This window comes from Mercenaria mercenaria, chromosome 4 (assembly GCF_021730395.1).
Source record: "Mercenaria mercenaria strain notata chromosome 4, MADL_Memer_1, whole genome shotgun sequence".
Taxonomy (NCBI): domain Eukaryota; kingdom Metazoa; phylum Mollusca; class Bivalvia; order Venerida; family Veneridae; genus Mercenaria; species Mercenaria mercenaria.
This window is the reverse complement of record NC_069364.1, coordinates 7254980-7279131: the sequence shown is the minus strand read 5'-3', so window position 1 is coordinate 7279131 and position 24152 is coordinate 7254980. Positions and strand designations below refer to the sequence as shown.

At 36.1% G+C, this 24152-nt stretch overlaps 1 protein-coding gene across 7 annotated transcripts in view; it reads left to right on the top strand.

The window, feature by feature from the left end:
* Positions 1–18530, top strand: part of LOC128556174 (zinc finger MYM-type protein 4-like) — a 38588-nt gene extending 20058 nt beyond the window's left edge. For 4 of the 7 annotated variants that reach the window (XM_053540301.1, XM_053540302.1, XM_053540298.1 and 1 more), the window contains 11 exons: positions 566–679; positions 1373–1443; positions 3148–3310; positions 5452–5633; positions 6483–6600; positions 7018–7182; positions 7994–8461; positions 9257–9382; positions 12005–12271; positions 13117–13228; positions 15370–15815. In XM_053540301.1, the coding sequence (XP_053396276.1) occupies positions 566–679; positions 1373–1443; positions 3148–3310; positions 5452–5633; positions 6483–6600; positions 7018–7182; positions 7994–8461; positions 9257–9382; positions 12005–12271; positions 13117–13228; positions 15370–15559 (1976 nt within the window). In that variant the 3' untranslated portion in view covers positions 15560–15815. Of the gene's footprint in view, positions 1–565; positions 680–1372; positions 1444–3147; positions 3311–5451; positions 5634–6482; positions 6601–7017; positions 7183–7993; positions 8462–9256; positions 9383–12004; positions 12272–13116; positions 13229–15369 lie in introns of all 7 variants that reach the window. The other 3 variants (XM_053540304.1, XM_053540299.1, XM_053540303.1) reach the window with 3 other exon arrangements.
* The last annotated feature ends 5622 nt before the right edge of the window (positions 18531–24152 follow it).

Genomic DNA, 24152 nt, shown 5'->3' with positions numbered 1-24152 from the left:
AAGGTCATGACACCTGCACCCCAGACTGTATGCTTGCTTGTAGTGTCTGCTGTTGGAGGTTTCTCCATGATGTTTGACTGTATTTAATACAGTGTCATCTGTCCTCCAGCTGTATTTCTTGTTAATATAATGTCAGTTACTTGCAGGAAACTGTTAATGCTGGTATAAAATCAAGGGTCACTTGTTAGGTTAACTGCTTTAGTTATCTGAAATGATGTTGAAAATGCCAAACAACAGAATGAAAAGGAAAAATTGTTATTGATATTTTGTAGTATTGAAATTTTAATGTTTTAAAAGTAGAACAGAAACAAAAAAAGATACGCATATTTAGTTTTTCTGTGACTAAATACTTTAGTTACCATATAGTTAATGCTTATAACCTTACAAAATATGCTACACATGTTTTATGGCTTTGGAATCATCTGTTGAGATTTGTATAAGTACAACTTAAGATGAAAGACAAACTTTTTGCATTTATATTCTGTTTTGTGTGGTGTTGTGAAGTTAATAGAACGACTTTGTTCTAACAAGGAATTCTTTCTATTTTGATATGATTTTATTACAGCTCCTAAAGTAGCAGCTGCTGCCCAGCAACAACCAGCAGGAAAGGCCCGAGCGACTAAGAAAGATGGTGACTCGTTCCCAATAATCTCTAATGTGGTCTCCTTGGCACCACAAGGTATTTATACAAACAGCTTAACCTTACATCATATAAAAGCGGACACAATAGTACAGTGAATCAGGGGTCACGAGTTTGATCCTCTACTCCAGCAACTAAAAATTACTTGCATTGGGATAAGAGTCCCTTGTTCAGGTGCTTTAAACCTGGCACACTACAGAATCAGGGAAGCTCCTTCCTCTAATATAGGTTGTCAGTAGGTCAAAGGTCAAGGTCATAGTGACCTCAAAACTGAAAATGATTTCTGCTCAATAACTAAAGAACTGTTTGTCAGCCTTGATAGGATGATTGCCTATGGTCAGTACATTGCTCCTAATGTTTCTCGTGTCAAAGGTCAAGGTCATAGTGATCTTAGGAGTACAAACAGCTCTTGTTCTATTTTCCTTTAGCTAGGCATTTGAAAAATTAACTTAGTCATGCCATTTCTTGTAGTCTTCTCTGTCGTAAAAATGTTTGTAGGGTTCTTGGATTGATTTGCCATTGTCAGCTAAGCGGGTTGAAACACTGTATGCATTGAAGTAGAGTTCTTCAAGTCATCTGTCTTGTGGAAGGTTGTGATTCTGTCCAGCTTCTGGCTGATGCTTGAAATTTGTGAAAAGTGACAACATGACTTAATGTGATGTGTGGAAGAAAATATATTGTGTACATACATTACAGGATGGATATATAGATATATATGTACATATATTTCAGGTACACAGCAACAGATCAATATTAAATCATCAACTCCTGTGACAGTAACCAACCAGCAGCAGGGAATCAAGGTAAATACTGGTTTTCATTTATATGAATTAAGACAAGTTTATGCAAATTTATTGTAATACCATGCTAAATGGTGCGTTAGTGAAATTCAGTACTTATACCATGAAGAGGGAGGATTCCAAATGTTTCAGATTCCGCAGTCACTATTCCTCATGTCCTAAAGTTGATGAAATCTGTATCCTGGAACACCATATATTTCATAATTGAATTCATGATGAACCTCTGTAGGTACCTTTCATAATGTATATAGGTATTTTTGTGTTGCATTCTTTTTCTCCATTTAATTGTTGGTTGTCTAATGCTTTTTGTGTAAGAATTGGAATCCTAGCAGGTTGCAAACATAAATATTCATCCATGTTCTAAATTTGTGAGCAATACTGCTTCCAAAATTTACAGACAAAACATAAAACCCTGGCTGATGCTGTCAAATCAGTGTGGAAAATCTCCTCTCAATAAATGCCACTACTACAATGTCCTGCTTTTAAATACTACTTCTCTTCCGTTAGTCATAAATATGTTTCCTGTCTGACTGTATAACCCAGTGTAAAGTCTACAATAGCATCAGTACTGAAATTGAAAAATGAACCTCAAAATTTAGAGAACAAGAGCTCGTCGAACACGAAATGCCCCCCTTGATGCATTCAATAATTGCACAAGGAACTGAAATTATTTGCTCACTGTAAACAAAAAATCTACTGTTCTGGTTCAATGTGACCTTGACCTATTGACCTCAAAATTAACAGGGGTCATCAGCTGGTCATGATCAACCTCCCTATTAAGTTTCGTGATCCTAGGCCCAAGTGTTCTCCAGGTATCGTCTGAAAAGGGTTTAACTGTTCCAGATCAATGAGACCTTGACCTCTGGCCCACTGACCTCAAAATCTACAGGGGTCATCTACTGGTCATGACCAACCTCCCAATCAAGTTTCACGATCCTAGGCCCAAGCGTTCTCAAGTAATTGTCTGAAAAAGGTTTAAATATTCCGAGTCACTGTAACCTTGACCTTTGACCTACTGACCTCAAACTCAATAGGGGTCATCTGCTGGTCATGATGAACCTCTGTATCATCTTTCATGACCCTTGGCTCAAGCGTACTCAAGTTATCGTCCAGAAACCGTTTAACTGTTCCTGGCCAGTGTGACCTTGAAATTGACCTAATGACCTCAAAATCAGTAGGGATCATCGGCTGGTGATGACCAACCTCCCTATCAACTTTCACGGTCCTAGGCCCAAGCAATCTTAAGTTATCATCCGGAAATCTTTTAACTGTTCCGGGTCACTGTGACCTTGATCTTTGACATACTGACCTCAAAATCAATAGGGGTCATCTGCTGGTCATGACCAACCTCCCTATAACCTTTCATGATCCTAGGCTCAGGCGTTCTTGAGTTATCATCCGATACCGTTTAACTATACAGGGTCACTGTGACCTTGACCTTTGATATACAGATCTCAAAATTAATAGGGGTCATCTGCTGGTGATGACCAACCTTCCTATCAACTTTCATGATCCTAGGCCCAAGCGTTCTTGAGTTATCATCCGGAAACGGATTAGTCTACATTCCGACCGACATCTGCAAAACAATATACCCCTCCTTCTTTGAAGGGGGGCATAAAAATAGCGCAAAGTTTGCTATCGGCATTACAATATTGTTAATTATAGTAACAATGAAAGTGTCCTTCAGTTGTTCATATAAAATTTCAGGCAACTACAACAACAACAGGAAACCAGACTGTTCAGCAACAGATCATTATACAGCCACCACCACCAATATCTGTGAAGAATAAATCACTGTTGTGTAAACCATTCACACAGACCAAAGCCACTTCTTGCCGACCTCATACACAAATCAAAGAAGTTCAGACAGGTGAGTAAAAAATCTCAAAGCATTAGACTAATTGTTTTTATTTTTCTGACAGATTGTGGTGTTTTTTTTTTGAAAGAACGCCATTTAGACTGGTTGTAAAAATCTGATACAGAAGGTTTGATGATAATCTTGCAGACTGGTAAATATAAATATGAAGGGAGTTTTTTTTGTCCCCCCCCACCCCCATGAGTGATGGGGGCATATAGATTTGCTCTTGTCCGTCCATCTGTCCGTCCGTCCTTCCAAGAATGTTGTGTCGCGCCTAGCTCCAAAAGCATTTGATGTAGAGTCACAAAACTTTACAGGAATGTTGGTCAGCATGTGTAGTTGTGCACCTGGGGTTTCGCGTCTGGATTCATTCAGTCATGTAGGAGTTATGGCCCCTGACTTTGTAAAAATTGGTCATTTTAGTGTTGTGTCGCGCCTAGCTCCAGAAGTATTTGATGTAGAGTCACAAAACTTTACAAGAATGTTGGTCAGCATGTGTAGTTTTGCACCTGGGGTTTCACGTCTGGATTCATTCAGTCATGTAGGAGTTATGCAGTGTTCGAAATTCGCGGTAGTCTGACAGCCCGTGGCTACCAAATTTCAGCTCGGGCTACCGATTTGCCGCAGGTACAAGCCCGACCAGGCTACCGAATTTTCCTGATTTGTTTAAAAAATCATGCTAATTAAACGAGTACTGCATCCAGACTGAGAAACGCTTATGGAATTATTGTTGGTTTTGCACTCTCACGTGTTGACAATCAAACACAGTGTCAAAGACGTAACCGCAGCGCTGGTTGGCTGAATACAGTCACCTCTAGCGTAACAGATAATTTGATTAGCTTTCATACTTCTCGCGAAAATCTCACAAGTACCTGGAGTAGGCGGAGCTTAAATTATGCTATCAGCATGTGTGTAAATGTATATTCAGCACTCGTTATTACATCTTGCAAATTGTCAACAGTCTGAGTTGCAGTAATTGGCAAGTGCGGATCCTAAAAAATTGGGCGTAACAGTTTAGATTTTGTTTTGGCAAGGAGTGTCATGTCCGATGCTTTTGGACTCTGACGATGCTGATCTGGACTGGAGTATTTAGAGTTAAAATTTTTCAAAAACATGGCAGACATGTACTGTATGTCTTTTTTATTACTTCAAACATGCATAGAGATGTCTGTAAAACAAAATGTTATATGGTGCAAAAATTATGACATTTTAAGGTATTAAAGTTCGGGCTAGTGAAATTGGTGTCGGGCTTGGAAAATTTCCAATCTGGTAGCCCGAACAGGCTAGTGGATTCAAATCTGAATTTGGTACACTGGTTATGGCCCTTGACTTAGTTAAAAATTGGTCAATTTAATGTTGTGTCATGCGTAGCTCCAAAAGTATTTGACCTAAAGTCACCAAAGTTTACAGGAATGTTGGTCAGCATGTGCAGTTGTGCAGCTGGGGTTCCGCGTCCAGATTCATTCAGTTGTGTAGGAGTTATGGCCCCTGACTTGGTTAAAAATTGGTCATTTTAATGTTGTGTCGCGCGTAGCTGCAAAAGTATTTGACCTAGAGTCACCAAAGTTTACAGGAATGTTGGTCAGCATATGCAGTTGTGCACCTGGGGTTTTGCATCCGGATTCATTCAGTATTGTAGGAGTTATGGCCCCTGACCTGGGAAAAAATTGTCATTTTAATGTTGTGTCATGCGTAGCTCCAAAAATATTTTACCTACAGTCATTATTTCACTACACAAGACCAGACTTCTTGTCCAGACTTACTCAAAAAAAAAGTTTGCGAAACATGTATGTTAAAATGTACTTGATCTAGAATCATAAAACATTAGAGGATTGTTTTATAGCCTATGAAGTGTTTCCTTTAGGATTTTACTCAGCTAGGCCAGAGTTATGGCCAACTAAGTGAAAAATACACATAAGGTTCTTAAAAGTTTGTGTTGCAAACATCTTAAAAATTGTTTAACCTGAGTCATTAAACCATGTTAGAGTGGCAGGAGTGGGGCACCTATGGACACACACATAGTTTTAAAGGCGCTTGCTACATGTTTCCAGAAGGCATTTAGTTTGATTACTATCAGTGTATTTTGCTAAGAAATATACTGTCAGAAGCAGAAGAAAAATATGTATTATGTAACTATTGTAACTACTTTCTAGAGGGTAAATCGGAACCAGAGAAGTACCTGATACCTGTACCCGTGCCGCTGTACTGCCCCACACCATTAGCTATGTACTCTGTACCAGTACCGGTCCCATTTCCCGTACCGGTGCCAGTACCTGTGCCAGTGTTTATACCTACAACAAAGAAGAGTGCAAACAGTATCCTTAAGCAGATCAAGGTAATATCTTTCCAAAACTGTTGTGAATTACAAGGTGTTGTTTTTAACTCTTTGATTAGTGCAGGGCCATGTTGAAGTGTATCTACAGTAGATATAAAGACAAGTTTGTAATATACCCAGACAATTTGTAATTTATGCCTTTAAACAGATCAGTTTTAGCTTGACTATATGAAAGTATATGGAGAGCTACTTAGCGTCCGTGGTCTTGTCGGATTTGAAGTACTTTTACTTTGTCTCCATTATAGTAGTAATTAATTGATTTACTTCAAACTTAAAATAGTTGTTGCTCATTATCAGCCTCTTAATATTCTACAAGAGCCCAACTTTCACACCAATATTTATGAATTATGCTCCCAGCCTCAATTACTTGGAACTTCAGGTTAGAAATGAATCCTTTATTACTGAATGGATTGGTTCACACTTCGAAACACTTGTTTAACGTTCTCACCCATATCATATGACAAAGGGTCCATGGCACTGGCAGAAATACTTCATGAGATATGCTCCCTTTTTACAGGCACTTTCACTCTATCTCAGTTACTAAATTGATTTGAATCAGACATAAAATAGTTGTTCCACATCATCACCAGCATCATAACTCTGACAGAAATACTTCATGAATTATGTTCCTACTATAGAAATTCTGATTAATGTTTTGATACTCTTTCGCCTGATCTCTTGTTATTACCAAATTGAGGGGTGAATGCAAAAAAAATTGAAGGGCTTCCTTATTTATATGCTTTTAAACTTATTTCGCATTCGCCCCTCCAAATGGACATCCTCAAACTGTTGTCCCATATCATTAGCATTGGCAGAATTAATCACTATCTGTTTGATTTTGTTTTTAAGGAAATTCGAGAAAAAATTCCCGCTGACCCTCTGGAGGCGGAATTGTTAATGATGGCTGAAGCTGTAGCTGGGAAAGATGAGGAATCCAGTAGCAGCAGTGAAGAAGAAGATAACACTGGTATTATATTGAAACCTATTAGTAATTACATTCGCTCAAACTCAGATAATCAGACTGACTCCGTGTCAAAGGTCAAGGTTACAGTTAGGGGTCAAAGGGCGGGCTCAACATGTTATCCGTGGGCATCTAGTTTATTTAACTTGTTTAATAAATTCAGTATAAAAAGAACTCCAGTAATATCACCGATCTGTTGTTGAATTGGATGTACTTTATTGTCCATTGAAGCTTAAAACTTGTTTAAAGTATTTTCCTAAAATCACTTGCATGAGTGATGAACTTTGTCTGATTTGCAGGTTGGTAAATTCTGAAGAAAATACATGAATGAAAAATTACTTGAGGTATTAAAAATTAAAGGCAGCTTATGATAAGTTGTATGTAAGAAAGCAGTATTTAAATTTAAAACACTGTATATTGTAGCACCGCCTGTGAAGGAGACAAGTACGGCACCAGCTGCAAGCAGCAGTGGTGGTGGTGATCTCGGAGAGGACATGTTACAGATGGCGCTAAGAATGGCATCAGAGATGACAGACGAGCCGGTCATGGATCTTGAAAACTCACTGGAGCCAGTAGCTGTAAACACCGGTATGTTAGCACTTTTGTTCATGGAGTACCAAGAAATACTAGAGCTTGGTGAAGTGAAATTATACAGATGTTTTCCTGTCTGTCTGTATAACTATTACTAAGTATCTTAGCTGAACCTTTCGAAGAAAGTCGGCTATTCTACTTTCATGGACATCATTTTTGGCCTCACACCTTTGTTAAGTTGTGGACGCAGGTTCATATCTCAGTAAGTCCTGCTTATATTGGGTTGAAACTTTACACAAGGCTTCTTAATCATCAAATTTACTCAAGAAAAGTAAGATAGATAACTCTTGATTGAACTTAATTCAAATTTTGACCCTTTTTCTTCTTAGAAAATTTGGTTAAAGTTTTGTATGCAACTAACTGTTGAGCTGTATTTCATTGATTGAAACTTCATGTGTGTTTTCCAGTCATTAGACTCACTGAAAAAACCAAGTTAGATAGCTCTTGGTTGGATTTAATTCAAATTAAGGCCCTTTTTCAACTTGTTAAACTGTAATATTTACATGATTTTATGTGGGATTGAAAGTTAAACAAGACATCTTTCTGAGCAAATCTACTGGCATGCACAAGTCAGAGAACTCTTGTCTGAAATAAATTTAAATTCCATGAAACTTGATATATTGAAAATGAAAAGATCAAGTATTAAAACTTACCTTCCAGATTGAACATAAAGGGTCATTGAGTAGTATTCAAAAGGATACAAAGAGCATCATAAACCTTTTAAAACAAATCTCGTATTGGATGTATCAATCACATTTATACGTACCTTTAGTTATGTTTTGATAAAGAAATACTGTTTTCTTTACAGAGCCACCAGCACAGCCAAAACCAGTTGTTCCTCCCCCACAGCCGGTAGAGGAGGATGATGAATACATGCCCTCATCTGCACGTTCCCGTCGGTCAAGGGGAGGAAATAAACGACAGTCACGTAGTACACCGAGAAGAAACCCTAAACGCCAAAAAGTGGAAATTACGCCACAGTATCATGAGGCTACCCCATCACCCCCTGCCCCTGCGGCTCCACCCCCTGATGCAAACTTCCATCTTAAGTACACTTATGGCGTGAATGCATTTAAGCACTGGGTTATACAAAAGAATAGTCAGATTGAGCAAGCCTCAAAGCCAGGTCACGGGAAAAATTTGAAGACATTTAAAACAGATATACTCCAGTGTACAGCTGATGAGTTGAACTACTCATTGTGTTTGTTTGTGAAAGAAGTTCGGAAACCTAACGGGGAGGAATACGCAGTTGACAGTATATATTATCTGTGCTTAGGTAAGCATTGTTTCAGGATTCACTAATTATTTATATAATCAATATCATTAAATTTTACTTCATAATCATCTTACAGTACTCCTGGTAAAAATCATATACACAGGAGACCAAATAGCTTCTGGGAGTTTTGTCAAGCCCGCTTTCGGAAGCAAAGACATAGTCGACCAAATGGCTGTTCGGAGTATGTCTGCGTGTGGATTTGCATCCATTGTGCATGGGTGCATCCATCTGGATTTGTTTATCCTGGCGATAAGTCTCAGGTCTCGGTGGGCTCGACATGTTGCCTGTGGGCATCTAGTTTTTGTTACATGTATTTATATTAAAAAGTTTGATATTATTTTCCTACTCTTAGATTATTTATTGTTTTGTTGTTTTAAAATTCTTTTAAGCTGCAGATTAAACATGATAGCTTGAGTTTATAAAAGTCAGAGACTTTGAATTTACAGGAGTTTAAAAGATATAAGCAGTTCTAAAGGAAAAGGTCAAATAAGATGTATGTTACTCAGTTTCACTTTTTGTGAAGAAATGCTGTTTGATGTGTTAAGGTGTTTGAAGTCAAAAATACAATGGAAAACATACTGTTACTGTGAAATCATTAAAATTCGTGGATTTCATGGTTGACTATGAAATTTATTCCCAATGAACAAGTAAATTTCCCATTCATTTTGTGTTCAAAAGTAGAAATCCACGAATTCATATCCCCATGAAATTGCAGTTTTGACCAAAACCACAAAATTTCATGCCCACAACTTAAGATGATTTTTCTGTAATATTTTCTCGATATTTACACTACAGGTATTCAGCAATACTTGTTTGAGAATGGAAGGATTGACAACATCTTCACAGATTTTTACTATGAACGGTTTACTGAGGGACTCAATGAGATACTCACCAGATATGAGCCAAAACTTAATCATGCAGGTAAACACTGTTTTAAGTCAGCTGACACACAGCTATGGTTCTATGGGCAGTTTGACAGCTTTAAAAGAAGACTCTAGGTAAAACCACCAGCATTTGGACAGGTGGATAGTTTTCTCTTGCAAAATGATTATACACCTAGGAAGGGTTTCGAAACCATAAGAAGGAAACAACAGGGGTTTTAAATTCAGCAACTACTGTGAAATCATTTTTATTCACGTAGGACGAATTTTCGCATATTTTGCGCTAGGACCGATGCGCGAAATTAAGACCGTGCTATTATTATTTTTTAATTATATTTTTTCATTTCTAAAATTGAAAATGCGCGAATTAAAACCTGTGCAAAACAGTCCTTTTTCACGTTTGCGCGGAATTTCATGCCAGCGAATTTAAATGATTTTACAGTATTACTAACTTTCATGCATATAAACACCTTGCATTTTTAGCTCAACTATTCGAAGAATAGTCTAGCTATTCTACTCACCCTGGCGTCGGCGTCGGCGTCACACCTTGGTTAAGTTTTTGCATGCAAGTACATACAGCCATCAATGAAAGGCATATAGCTTTGAAACTTATTTCTTCTTTTTCTAGGTCAATTACCAACCTCTCTGGGTCAAGTCCCATAACTCTGACATGTATTTTGACCAAATTATGCCCCCTTTTGGACTTAGAAAATTTTGGTTAAAGTTTTACATGCAAGTTACTATCTCCAAAACTAATGCAGATATTGATTTGAAACTTCACATGTGTCTTCCGGGTTATAAAACTAGTTGATAGCAGCAAGTCCCATAACTCTTGACTTTCATTTTGGCCAAATTATGCCCCCTTTTGGACTTAGAAAATTCTGGTTGAAGTTTTGCGTGCAAGTACATACAACTATTTCTAAAAGGCATATAGATTTGAAACTTATTTTTTCTTTTTCTAGATCAATTACCAACCTCACTGGGTCAAGACCCATAACTCTGACATATATTTTGAGCAAATTATGCCCCCATTTAGACTTAGAAAATTTTGGTTAAGTTTTACATGCAAGTTACTATCTCCAAAACTAATGCAGATATTGATTTGAAACTTCACATGTGTCTTCAGGGTTATAAAACTAGTTGATAGCAGCAAGTCCCATAACTCTGACTTTCATTTTGGCCCAAATTATGCCCCTTTTGGACTTAGAAAATTTGGTTAAAGTTTTGCGTGCAAGTACATACAACTATTTCTAAAAGGCATAAGATTTAAAACTAAATTTTTTCTTTTTCTAGATCAATTACCAACCTCACTGGGTCAAGTCCCATAAATCTGACATGTTTTTTGAGCAAATTATGCCCCCTTTTGGACTTTGAAAATTCTGGTTAAAGTTTTACAATGCAAGTTTCTATCTCCAAAACTAATGCAGATATGAATTGAAACTTTCATGTGCCTTCGGGTTATAAAACTAGTTGATAGCAGCAAGTCCATAATGATATGCATTTTGGTCAAATTATTCCCCTTTTGAACTTAAACTCTTTGATACTTAACTTTTTTGGGTAATATTTTCCTGCTTCTGGGTCAGTATTTCGAATAGTCGAGCTTGGCTGTCTTACGGACAGCTCTTGTTGTAAAGCTTCTTTACAGTATTTATTAGGGTATCCATTTTTGCAAACTTTGTTTAAAATGATCTGATTTACAGTGTGTAATTGTCATGGTCAGTATCCTTTGTTCATCAGAGAGAGTGACTATAGAACACAATGTTAGGTTTAAGATAGTGAATTTTAACAGGAAATTTATAGCAGTCTTTTTTTTCCTTGCCAGTTTAGGGCAGAAATATTGTCCCAATCCCAATCGCAAATAGTATGTTTTTCCCCCTATTTCAAAGCTAAAATTCCCTAACTTGAATTTTTTAAACTTTTTTTCAGCTTTTTCGAAAAAGACTTTACCTGTGAAACCTGAAAGATTTGAAACACAAGACACTTTGCTACCTTAATGCATAATGATAAATTTTATGACTATTTATTTTCTTGAATGTGACATTTTAATAAAAAATATGACTTAACAGTTCAGAATTTTGGTTTTTACGATGCATTTTTCCCCCAATTGTATAGACCTCGGCCCAATTTCCAAATTGTTGGAAAAAAATTGTATAGGCATCTGAATTTCTTTGTTTGATGATTGGGATATAACTTCTTTGTTTGATGATTGGAGTATAACTTTATGTAGTGAAATGTTTTTGTCCATTACCTAAATGGCAATAATTTTGTATAGTTGAGTGATTGGTTATTGATTTAACAGATACAAATATGTTATAGGTAATCATTTATATTCAAGTCTGTTAACCCTTATCACCCTAAATTTCTATAATGAACTTGTCCATCTTTCATTTTGTACGGTACCAGGGGTGCTTACCAAAAAAATACTGGCTGAATGGCGAACAGTGCAGATCTTGACCAGACTGCACGGCTGTGTCCAGCGTGTTAAGAGTTAAACTATTAAAGATAGTTTTATGGCATGGATCAAAGTGTCACTTAAAACAGGTACCTTTGATGGTATTATGACACAAGGGGAAGATCTATATTAAGGCTGATACTGTCTATACTTTTGATCTACAGAAAAGTTGGAACTGGTGATTAAAATTTTCTCTTTTGTGTTCAACAGGCCAGTTAGTGTGTCGAATTGAAGAGGAACATCTATGGGAATCCAAGCAGCTTGGGGCTCACTCCCCGCATGTCCTTCTCAACTCTCTTGTCTATTTCAACACCAAATATTTCATGTTGAAAACATCAGAGGATCATCTTAAACTGTCGTTCACACACATTATGAAACATTGGAAGAAAACTGCTACCGGACGAGGCTCTGGTACAGGTCCTAACGCTGGAAGGAGTGTGTATCTGAGATACTATTGTCCCACACCACAGGGAAAAGGTACATTTGATATATCAACTGTTGTATGATAAAACTATGTTTGCACCTTTGTCGGCTATCTTGATATATAACAAGCTTTAGAATTCTAGTTCAGATGTTGTTAGTTTGGTTCTAGTGTAGGACAGGTCTTTTAAAAGCAACTTAATAAAAAATTCTGAAACTCTTGAATTAGATAATGGAGCTTTAATACCTAGGAATTTATCCGAAAATTAAGGCACCTGTATACAAAGCTAAGTCAAACTATACACTCATAACCATGTGTATCTGTAAACACAAAATTTTTTCAGTGTACTTGTAAATTTAGAATGTAAGTAAGTACTTAATTACTTATGATACACTATCGTTTTTTTACACCTCCATTTTCAAAGACCTGGGAGACTTATAGTTCTAATAGTTGAAACTGGCATTTTACATTTGTTGCATACATTTAAATTGATACTTGTTAAATAATACTAATCTGTGTTAAATTTGTACTTGTGTTAAATCAGAATAAGACTTGTGTAAAATAGATACAAGTACAACCTCTATAGAGCAACATCCTTTGGGAGATACAAATATTGACTGTTATGTAGAGGTTGTTGTTCTAGAGAGGTAAATTTGATAGTATATTTCAGCTTGGGGAAATTTTGATGATGTTGTTATAAAGAGGTTTTTGCTTAAGAGAGGGCCGCTCTGTAGAGGTTGTACAGTACTAATTCTGTACAGATTATGTGCAGTGTTGGTCAAGTTTTTAGCTGTAAGCACTGTTTACAAGATCCTCTAGTTGTCCACTAAAGAGGTGACACATACCCAATTACCCAACCCTGACAAAATTATTTTCTAGAAATTTTTTTTTTAATTTTCAGCAGATAATCAGAAGAAAAAGAAAGAAGAGATGCCGGTGTATGAGCAAACAGAAAATCTTGACAACCCGTTGAGATGTCCGGTTAAACTGTACGAGTTCTACCTATCTAAGTGGTCAGTGATTTTTATAGTATTCTTAATGAATGTTCTGTTGTGAAACATTAAGTGTTTATTTCACTGTTGTAGTTTATTTTTGTGTTCCCGCAAAATGAGGTTTAGTGGATGTATATATATATGACTTTGTCCATATGTACTTGCTTCATGAAACTGTTGTTTGTCAAATTACTCTGTCATTATAAGGTGTTGAATAAAACTGTCACGGATGATTGTTCATTTTGAAGGAAACATAACTTCCAAAGTAAGAGTTATGGCCCTGTAATATATGTGAACAATCAGTTTTGATAAACATACTGCTAGTTTTAGAGATCACCTTTTTCCATATGACACAGTACTTGTGTTTATTGTTGTACTATTTATTTATGTTGATCATAAAAATGTTTTTGTTTTGTTTTATAGTTTGATGTCTTTCAAAAAAAACCCATTTTAGTTTTGATATTTTAATTTTTAGCTCACCTTTTAGTATAGGTTGATGATCCAGTGTCCATTTTTCAGACTATTTCATCCATTGTCAACAATTCATTGTCTAATAGTCAGAGCTTAAAAAAAAGATACTTTGGACAATATCTTCTCTGGAACTGCTTGATGGATCTCCAACCAACTTTGCTTGTCACATCCTTAAATTAATCTTACGGGGAAGTTTCATAAACAATTTGACTGGGGATCAAATTTGGGGTCACCTCAGCTGTTGTCTTGTATAAACTTTCATGAAAGTTCCGCTGACACAGTTGATTCTGCCTTTACGACCTATGATCAGCGTGCATATCCATGCAGTCTGATCAAGATCTGCACTGTCTGCTATTCAGTCAATATCTTTTTGTTAAGCACCCCTTTTAACAGTTAATGGTACTGTCCAAATTGAAAGATGGATAAGTTCATTATAGAAACTTAGCAGGGTAAGGGGGTCAAGAAATAATCACGCTACAGCCTTTCAAAACAAGCCTGTTTGCAGAGGGTCTGAATAATGTCATGATAACTCTAGCAAATATGAATCACCAAAACCATGATAAACCAGCTCATCCCTAAAATTAATATATAGGCACTGCTGTAAATATCTGTTACCTTATCAGTTACATTGTTAACATACTCTTAATTGAAAATAATGATCTTTTACATTTATTTGCTTACCACAAAACATGACCATTTTATTTGTTTAGGGACATCATATATTCACAATCAGTGTCAAATAATAACTCACCAAGCCTTAAGTTTTGCTGCTTTAGTGTAGGTTAAAGATCTTAAATAAAGTAAATTGTAAGCATGCCTTTTCAGCTTATCTATACCTAAAGGCTGTAGAGCTATTGTTTATTTGTATAATGTTTGTACATTGTCCCTTGTCAGTTATCTTTCTGTAACCAATTTATTTGAATAACATTACTCTGAAACCAGTGAAACAATCTCTATAAAACTTCACAGTATGTGTCCCTGTGTGATCCTCTACCAAACTGCCTTTAATAAAACTGGTTCTTGCAGAACTCTGGTTGCCGTGGCAATAGAAAGAGAAAAAGAATATTTGTTAAGAAACTTTTTAGTCAGATTTAAAACAATTTCGCAGAAATTAGTATCAGGCTAAAAATGGCTACTACAAACTTAATTGACTAAAAAACATTACCACCTTGGATGGGACTTCATTATGTTTTATCAGTCAAAAAAACATTGCAGCAGTGGGTGGGTGGGGTTGATTGTTATAAATCTGCCCATCCCCTTTTATTAGCAATTTATCTTCCTAGTATTCGATATTTTACTAAACAGAATAGTTACCTTATTATAAGGCAGTGTCATGACATATAGTCAAGGTCAAATTGACATGGTCAGGTGAGCATCTTTGGGCCATCATGGCCGGCTTGTTGTCTTGTAATATCTCTTCGAGGGTAGAATATTGATGACATGTATAAATCTGCCGCACATGCATTGGGACTGTGTTTGGTACAGTTGTTGGATGTAGCAATTGACCGTATACATGTATGATCACTGAAGCAATTTAAAAGCTGATGTAAGTTTAAACATGCCACGGGTTCAAAGGCTTTGTGTTGAGTATGGCAGTTAGAGATAACCTGACGGACAATTGGAAATGACAGTCTCATATATAATGTCTTTGCTTTTATATGATATCTGAAGTAATTTTGCTGTCTTTTCAGTCCTGAAAGCATTAAGAACCGTAACGACACTTTCTACTTGAAGCCAGAAAGGTCCAGTGTGCCCGACAGTCCGGTATGGTACTCAAACCAGTCTATTAACATCGACCATTTAACAAAGCTGTTAAACAGAATAAGATTGGTCAGGGAAATTCAGGAAGCTCATTTGCATACGCAGCCAATTTACATATAACCTGCAAGTGAAATTGGCGAACAAGTCACAAAGTTTGGAGGAGGCTTGCCCATTTTTTTCTGAAGTTGTGATAATTGCATTGACCTTAAATGTGATTTTGCTGTCTTTTACAGCCCGGAAAGCATTAAAAACCGTAATGACACTTTTTACCTGGTGCCGGAAAGGTCATGTGTACCGGACAGTCCTGTGTGGTATTCTACCGGAACGCTTGGCATAGACCATATGGCCAAAATGTTGAACAGAATACGATTGGTGCGAGAAATACAGGAGGCACATTTGCATACCCAGCCAATTTACATTTGATAAATTCAATGTGTATAATTTCTTTAAAAAATGATTTTATTTGTGAATCAATTCAGATAATTGATTCTTGTTATTAGATTGATAGGTGCAGCTTCTGTGAAAACTACAAAGTTTAAGACACATACTATTGATACATACCTTTCAGTATATAACCCAGTGGAATAGGAATAACTGTCTTGTGCAATAGTTTGGACATATACTGTTGAGACAAGTCTGTCGGTATATTACCCTGTGGAACAGGTTGGTCATAAACTATTTAGACATACATGTTGGTATGTAACCCTGTGAAATAACTTGATCGTGCACGCTATTCAGTCATCTATTCGTTAAGTAGACTGATCACATTCTAACAGTGAAATTCCAGTTCATGTTATTGCATTTGTTAATGATATCACAAACCTGTTTTCAGCAATTTGTTTAATTGGTATTAATGAGAATATACTGCTATTAAAACTTTTAATCCACCAGTCCTATAGTTTTATAAATTTTTGTATCAGTTTGGATGCAGGAATTAAGTACAAGAAGTAAGTCTGTGGGGAATGAGCATTACATATCCCAGAATTTGATGTAAAATTGGTTGTGTTTTTATATTTGTAAAAATTAAGCATGTACGATAGATTGTATTGTATGGAAATTGATACATAAACAGCTGAATGTTGTTTTGCTTGTAAATTGAAAGCAGGATTTTTACAGTGTTGAAGTCATCTGTCTATATGATACCAGTATGTGTAATAATCTTCGTGTCAGTATGAACTAAGTCCTGAAGTTGTATTCATTTTACAAAACTCTGTATCTAAACAAGGGCATTCACATCAATTTTTAATTTTGCTTCGATTTCTGATTTTTACAGTCGAGGGGAGAATATAGTGAGGTCCGAATATACTGTCATAATTCACTGAATTTAAATAACAACTTCTGACAGTTTTCTGTTCAACCCTCAAAATGTATGTTTTCTAGTGGTAAAATTTGAAAACTTGGCTGAATACTGAAACTTGTATATGATTATTGTCAGTAGTGTATAAATTCAAACACTTTTCTAGTGTTGATTTGTAGGAGTAATTTCATGACTTAAATTGTCATTCATTTTGTACATTATGAATTTGTTGTAGAAAATGAGAAATCGAATCATTTTTTAATACAAAATTTGTTGTTTTATTACAAATATTTGTTAGCTGTGTCTGTCTTAGAGTAATATTTGTATAAAATTATGTCGTAAATTTCTTCGCTTCAGTGTGGAACTATTTTAACTGTATATATAGATATGAAAGCAGCTGATAAAACAGTTTAATATTGAGGTGACAAAATTCTGTTGGCAAAATTAAGGCTTCTTTAAAAAAGTGTTCTACCTTGTTCAAGTTTTTATTGGGCCAATAGCCATGATTGGATCCTGTGACATTTCTTTAATGAATGCCCAACAGATCAGGAATTATTTGGGTCTTTTTTACCAACTTGAAAAAAAAATCTTTAGAAGTGAGTATATTTTAAAACAAACTAGAAATGCAGAAGATTCATTGATTCCACTCTACTACATACAGGGCCAATGGTCACAATCAATGGTTCCACTCCACTGCACACAGGGTACAATGTCCCACAACTGCATACATGGTCAGTGGTCAGTGTATGCTGCACACAGGATCAGGGGTCATACTCTGCTACAAACAGGGTCAGTATTAGCACTACTACACACACGCTCAGTCAGTGCAACTTGAAGCAACACTTGCACAGGTGGGCATCCAGAAAGTTGTTAGTTTTGTAACATGAGCAGCTCTTATCCGATGTTGATCAAACTTGGTTTCTATGTTTATGGGCGTGTTACTCTGCCATGTTTGCTGGCTGCTGGATCCTTTTGATTCTGGAGTTATGGGCCTTGAATTACTCAACATTGTGAAAATTAACATTGTCCATTCTCGAACTTGAGCAATTCTTCTCCATTGTTCACCAAACTTGGTTACTGTGTTTATTGGTATTTTTATCTCAGCCAAGTTTGATAGCCAGTATAATCCCATTCAGTACTGAATTATGGCCCTTGGATTTCTTAATGCGAAAAATGACAGTGTCTGCTTAATAACTTAAATAGTTCTTATGCAAAATTCACCAAACTTGGAATGTTTATGGGCATGATGTGTTGGCCAAGTGCAATAACCACCCAGATAGTCTTTGTATTGAGTTATGGCTCTTGAATCTGTCAAAATTGCAAAAATTAACAACTAGTCTGCTCAAAAAGATGGGAGTATTTTAAAACTCTAAAGAAATTTGCAGGCCTGTATTGTGAAAAGTTTTTCACATTTTTATTTCTCCAAAGTTGAAGGTGATGTGATTTTCATTTCAAACTTGCCTTTAGTTGGCAGCTGTGTCATTTATCAGGTACTATATCCCACTACAAGGCACTCTGACTTAATGTCTGTAAACTGTGCGATTTTTTTCATTTTCTTTGCTTAGCTATGCACAAAATATATAAAAAGAAAGAAAAACAAAGCAGCTAGTAATTAGTATAAAAATAAACGATTCCTATTAAGTAATTGAAGTGTTATAATTGTTAACACTTGCATATTTGCAGCAGCATTTCTCCTGATGTTTCAGATGTTAGAGCTTTTGTACAATGTTAAAAGTCATGTTGCTACTTAGTTACTCGATCAATTAGTGCAAATAAAATTCATGTGTAGAGAAAGCATGCATTGTTGTTATTTCAGTTAAGAGTGTAATACTGCCACATAAGTTTTGCCAAACTTTTTGACTTGTACACAGCTTCAATATGTGGGAACTGTTACTTATAATTTCATTCAAAAATCAAATTACATTTAGAATAGTAAGTTGAAATATGCACAAAGAAGCACTAACTGCTAAATTTATATTTTGACCTACATATCCCATTGCATGATAATAGTTCATCCCCTGAAAAAAAGTCTGAATTGTCTGAAAGTCCATGCAAAAGAAACAGATACCTCCTCTCAAACTTACCGTTGTAAAACCAGCCAGCGCTTTCAAAAATGAGCCGTGCCATGAGAAAACCAACATAGTGGGTTTGCGACCAGCATGGATCCAGACCAGTCTGCGCATCCGCGCAGTCTGGTCAGGATCCATGCTGTTCGCTAATGGTTTCTCTATTTGCAATAGGGTTTGAAAGCGAACAGTATGGATCCTGACCAGACTTCGCGGATGCGCAGGCTGGTCTGGATCCATGCTGGTCGCAAAGCCACTATGTTGGTTTTCTCATGGCACGGCTCAAATGTCTTCTATCTTTGAAACCATTAAAATATATTGATAAGGATTTATTTTACCCCCCACCCCCCAGGTACAATGTATATAAGGGGTATACTGGAGTCCTGCATTTCCATCCATCGTGTGTCTGGGCCATACTTCCTTAATTGCTTGGAAGAGCACACAACCCAGGTCAATAGGCCAGGGTCACACAGGTCAAATAGCTTAAGTTCTTGTCTGCTTCATATCGTCGAAACCGCCTGAAATATTTTCATAAAATTAGCATCAGTTGCTAACATAATAAAGACGACTTGTATAGCACATGAAGCGGGTCATTTAAGGCCAAGGCCAATGTCATACTTAGAGGTCAAATATTCAAAATAGCTTGAATTCGTGTCTACTCCATATCTTCTAACCCACTCGAATGAAATTTATAAAATTAGCATCATGTGTTAACCTCTCATGCAGAGTGCAAAACCCAGTCATTAGGTCCAAAGTCAAGGTCACTTGCGAGGTCATAGTTCAAATAACTGCGCATTATCTTAATTAAACTAGCATGAATTGTTAATCAAGACTATTCACAAAGTATACAACCCAGACCAAGGGTCAAGGTCACACCTGAAGGTCAAAGGTCCTGTTCAAGTGTTCATTACAATTTACTTTCCCTGTATCAAAGTGTCGTTAGAATGCTCTATATCTTATTTTGGCACGTACTAGATCTCCGGCGCATTAGTGTTAGACTTTTTCTTGTCTAGAAGATCACAAACTCGCTGGTTGCAAACATCCTATAACGCTTTTGTCTGCAGCCGTCAAACTTAATAGGACGATTGCATGTGGTTAGTAAATGACCATTATGAGTTCATTAGTTCAAAGATCCAGGTCACAATGACGGTGGATCTGAAAAAAAATCGATCAGTTTTCGGAGAACGATTGGACCTATGGTAGTCAAATTCCACAGAATGATTGCCTTTGATAAGTAGATGGTCCATATTGTTTTTGGGGTCAGTAGGTCAGTGGCCTTGAAATGGAAAACTGGTTTCGATTAATAACTGGAGAACGCATAGGAGTAAAGCCGCAAAACTTGGGATGATAGCCCGTGGGCAGTAAATGAACCGCTTTTGTTTGTTTGGTCAGTAAGTCAAGGTCACCTTTGGGTTGAAAATGGATTCCGATCAAAAAGCAGTCGCCAAACTTGCGATGAATGTCTATGGCCAGTGTTCACGGGCATCGAGGCTTTGTCGTAAAGTTCAGACTGGAAAACCTTTTTCAATCAATTAATGAAGAACGCTTGTGCTCAAGACTAGTTTTGTCTAATTATAATGGGTGATTAACACTAAAAAATGAAATTTAAAACTGACATTTGTAGAAACTGAAATAACACGGACTGTACTTTGTCTTAAAAAGGAGCAAATGAAATACATACAAAAGCACTTGCAAATATTCTTCGAATTTGCACCACAGTGTGTGCCTTCTATAGACCTGTTTAGTCTGAGGTTGTGTTCTACATTACCCATTGAACAAGTCAATGGGTATAAAACGTGGTTGTAGAGATTTATTTTGTTTTTAACTAAATCTATCAGAATTAAAAGGGCCCTTATAAATTATGTTCATCACGAACAACAAATAAAGTTACCCATGTAAAAATACCCGTGAGATGTCACGATTGTTGATAAATTTAAACTCGGCTGATACTGAATCATTCTACTGCAAGTACGGAGTTACGTTGTCGCCAAAAGTGTAATGTGGTCACTTGCACTTATCTGCATGGTCAAAGTGAAAACCAGAGAATTACTTCGTTTTCAGCCAGTCAAATAATAACCAGAAATTGTTTCACCGCCCGCTCAATTTTACGAGTCCTGTTTTGCAACTGATGTATAACTCAATTTAGCGAAATCTTTCAGAAAAAAACTCGTAGGTTAACTGACTTGTTTTTCATTATGACCGCTAAATGATAAATGGGCATATCATAGGTATGTGCTTTTATATGCGAACGGAATATATATACAGTCTAATCTGTTGAAGGGTATGGACTCAACTATTTATCAAGGATTCCATGACCTCAAAGCTCATCTCAAGGAAAGTGGCAGTCATGAAAAAATCGTCCTTTCTGTCCTACACGTTTAAAAGGCTTTTGAATCGCAAATGTTTACCCGATAACAAATAACTTTTAACTCGCTCACAAGTTCAAATTCTAGAAAAATAGTACTGATATTTTGCCATGAGCCATGTTCAAGTCACATGTAGACTTCGTACCAGAATATATGGGCCAAGAGTGGAAATGTTAGCACTCTACTATCCCTTTTGACAGTTCTTGTAACGCTATTATTTCATCGGATTATCCAAGCATGCTATGTAACAAAAACAAGAGACTGGCCTGGCTTTATAGCACTTTGTGACTAGGTTGCGAGACTTGCAATATATATATTGCTCCCGCATCGTTGTTTCCACGAGATCAGCACAAGATGAGGTGTCCCTGAAAGGGTTCCATACTTTCTATGGAAAAACATATATATAAACGCATGAGATCAGAGAAGACATTCAAAGTTCGAGCTACAGTAAAGGTATGTGGAACGGTTTACTATTATATTAAATGTTTAGATTAAGTTAAATTTTATAAATGCAATATTAGTTTGTTTGAATTGATTAAATACAATATCATAAATTATAAATACTGTCACTGTAGGTTCTTCTGCTTTTATTAAAGAAATGTAAAGTAAAATGATACAGACATATACAATGTACGCTTACTAAATGGCTAGCAGGTCAATAGTCATAACTACAGTTAGTTGGTCAGTTCCGGATCATAGGGGTTCCGGATCACAGCACTGTTTACACTTACATGACGAAGATAATCATTTAGTTCTTAGCATGAATTTTTGTTTCAATAAGAGAAATAACATACCAAAATATAAGTTTTACAGATCACTGGAATGCGAAGAAAATTCGTATCATTTCAATCCATGTGATCCGGAACTCACGTAACAGGGACGCAACACAATCGAGAAATTATTTTTAAACAAGAAAATATTTTTATCTTTCAAGTCTGTCAAAATGTAATGATTTGGTTGGATGATAGAAAACAATAATCATTTCACAGGTGTCACAGTGCATTTAAGTTTTACTCTAAAATGATCAAAGACTGACCAAAATGATCCGAAACTGACCGAGGTTGTGACACCACTGTTGCCCCTGCAGAATAATTATTTACTTTGAATTTTCAAACCAAATGTGGTAATTTAAAAAGCAAAAGGATTTTCCTTTCTCCCTGTGCAAAAATTTGTTTTAAAAGATATATTTCCGAAGCTCTATAACAAATATAGCCCTTAGTGATCCGGAACTGACCAATCGACTGTATTTGCCCGAAGTCCGAACATGACTTCAAAAACAAATCTTCATAATCTTTTTTTTCAAGCTTTGACATTAGCCCTGCAAAATGTAGCGCTGAATATAGACCGACTATGGACCGGTGACTGTAAAGTTATGTATATACAATCATGTAGTAATTTGCTTTATTCTCATTTGAATATATGAATGAGGGCCATGATCTATACACTATGATCACACGACTCAATCAAACCGAGTCTGTGTACATCAGTTTAAACCTTAGCATGCTGAACGCGAGTGACTGCTTTTGCGACCAGTGTAGATTATGATCAGCCTGCACATCCGTGCAGTCTGATTATGATGTGCACTGTTCGCCATTCATTCAGTATATTTTTATAAGTACCCCTTTTAATAGTTAATAGTACTGTCCGAATTGAATGATGGATCAGTTCATAATAGAAATTTAGCAGGGTACGGGTAAAATTGAAACAAAAACACAAAAGAATCTTCATACTAACACCTTACACTTTAAAAAAATCATCACTATTTTGACAACAGTAGTACCATTTTTTCCCACATGTTTTTGTTCTAAATACAACCAGTTTCAACTTTAACGTTGGTGCAATACAGCAAAATGCAGGAGGATTAACTGCTATAATAAGAAACGAGAAAATGACCGGACAATAAAAGTCCGCGAAAAAGAATGAAATTAATGCTTATGGGTTCTTTTTGCACACTGCAAACATGGCAAGATTTGACTTTTGACGTGAATTTCTTACATAATCATCAAATTATGTTCCTGTTGATAAAAAGAAAAATAATAATTAAAGATTTTATCAGAATTATTGCCCTTGCGCACTACACTCTCTTGTTCCAACATATCGTGAATCAAATTTTGTTTAAATTATACACATGTAAGTCAAATTAAGTGGGGACGAACTTTTGGTATAACGGACGATTCATTTACTACGTTTGTCTTTTTGGAGACTATAAAAAAATAGTAGAAAATGAAATGAATTTTGTTCCTGAAATGGATTTTGTTCTTGTTATGGATTTTGTTCTTGTTATGGATTTGCTTATGTAATCAATTTGTTTTGTTCATGTAACTGATTTGTTCATGTTATGAGTTTGTTCGTGTAATGTATTTGTTAATGTAATGGATTTGACCATGTAATTGGTTTGTTTGTGTAATGATTTATTCATGTAATTGTTTTTCTTTTCATGCAATGAATTTGTTCTTGTAATGGATTTGATCAGAAGCTAAGGACCGATCATAGTCATAGTCACAGAACACTTGATACATTTAATGTATTCACCTCAAGTATGCTAGTATTCATTTTTTTTCTTGCTGCCAACCAAGGGAGTTTTTTTTCTGGCAAAAGTAAGACTTTGCATAAGAACTTTTCAGATTTAAAACCAGTATTATTGTAACTATGAAAAAAATGGCACAGAAAAGAGTATGTATAGGAGTAATGAAGTTGCTAAGATTATGATTATTCCCCTTTTGTCTGTCCAACAAATTAGATCAAATTAAGTTAAAGTTTCAAGCAAATCAAAACTTGTCGATGGGTTCAAGTTGTAATATCCCAAATGGCTATCAAATAAAAGTAACCTTCAAGGTAGCAAATTGCAAAATTTTGTGATAACAATAAACCATACATTTCTGATAAGGATGCAACTCTATGTAATGGGCCTTAAAATTTGCGCCATAAATATATGAAAGGTGACAAAGTTCCGAAAGGTCCGAAAGATGGAGAGTCAATGGATT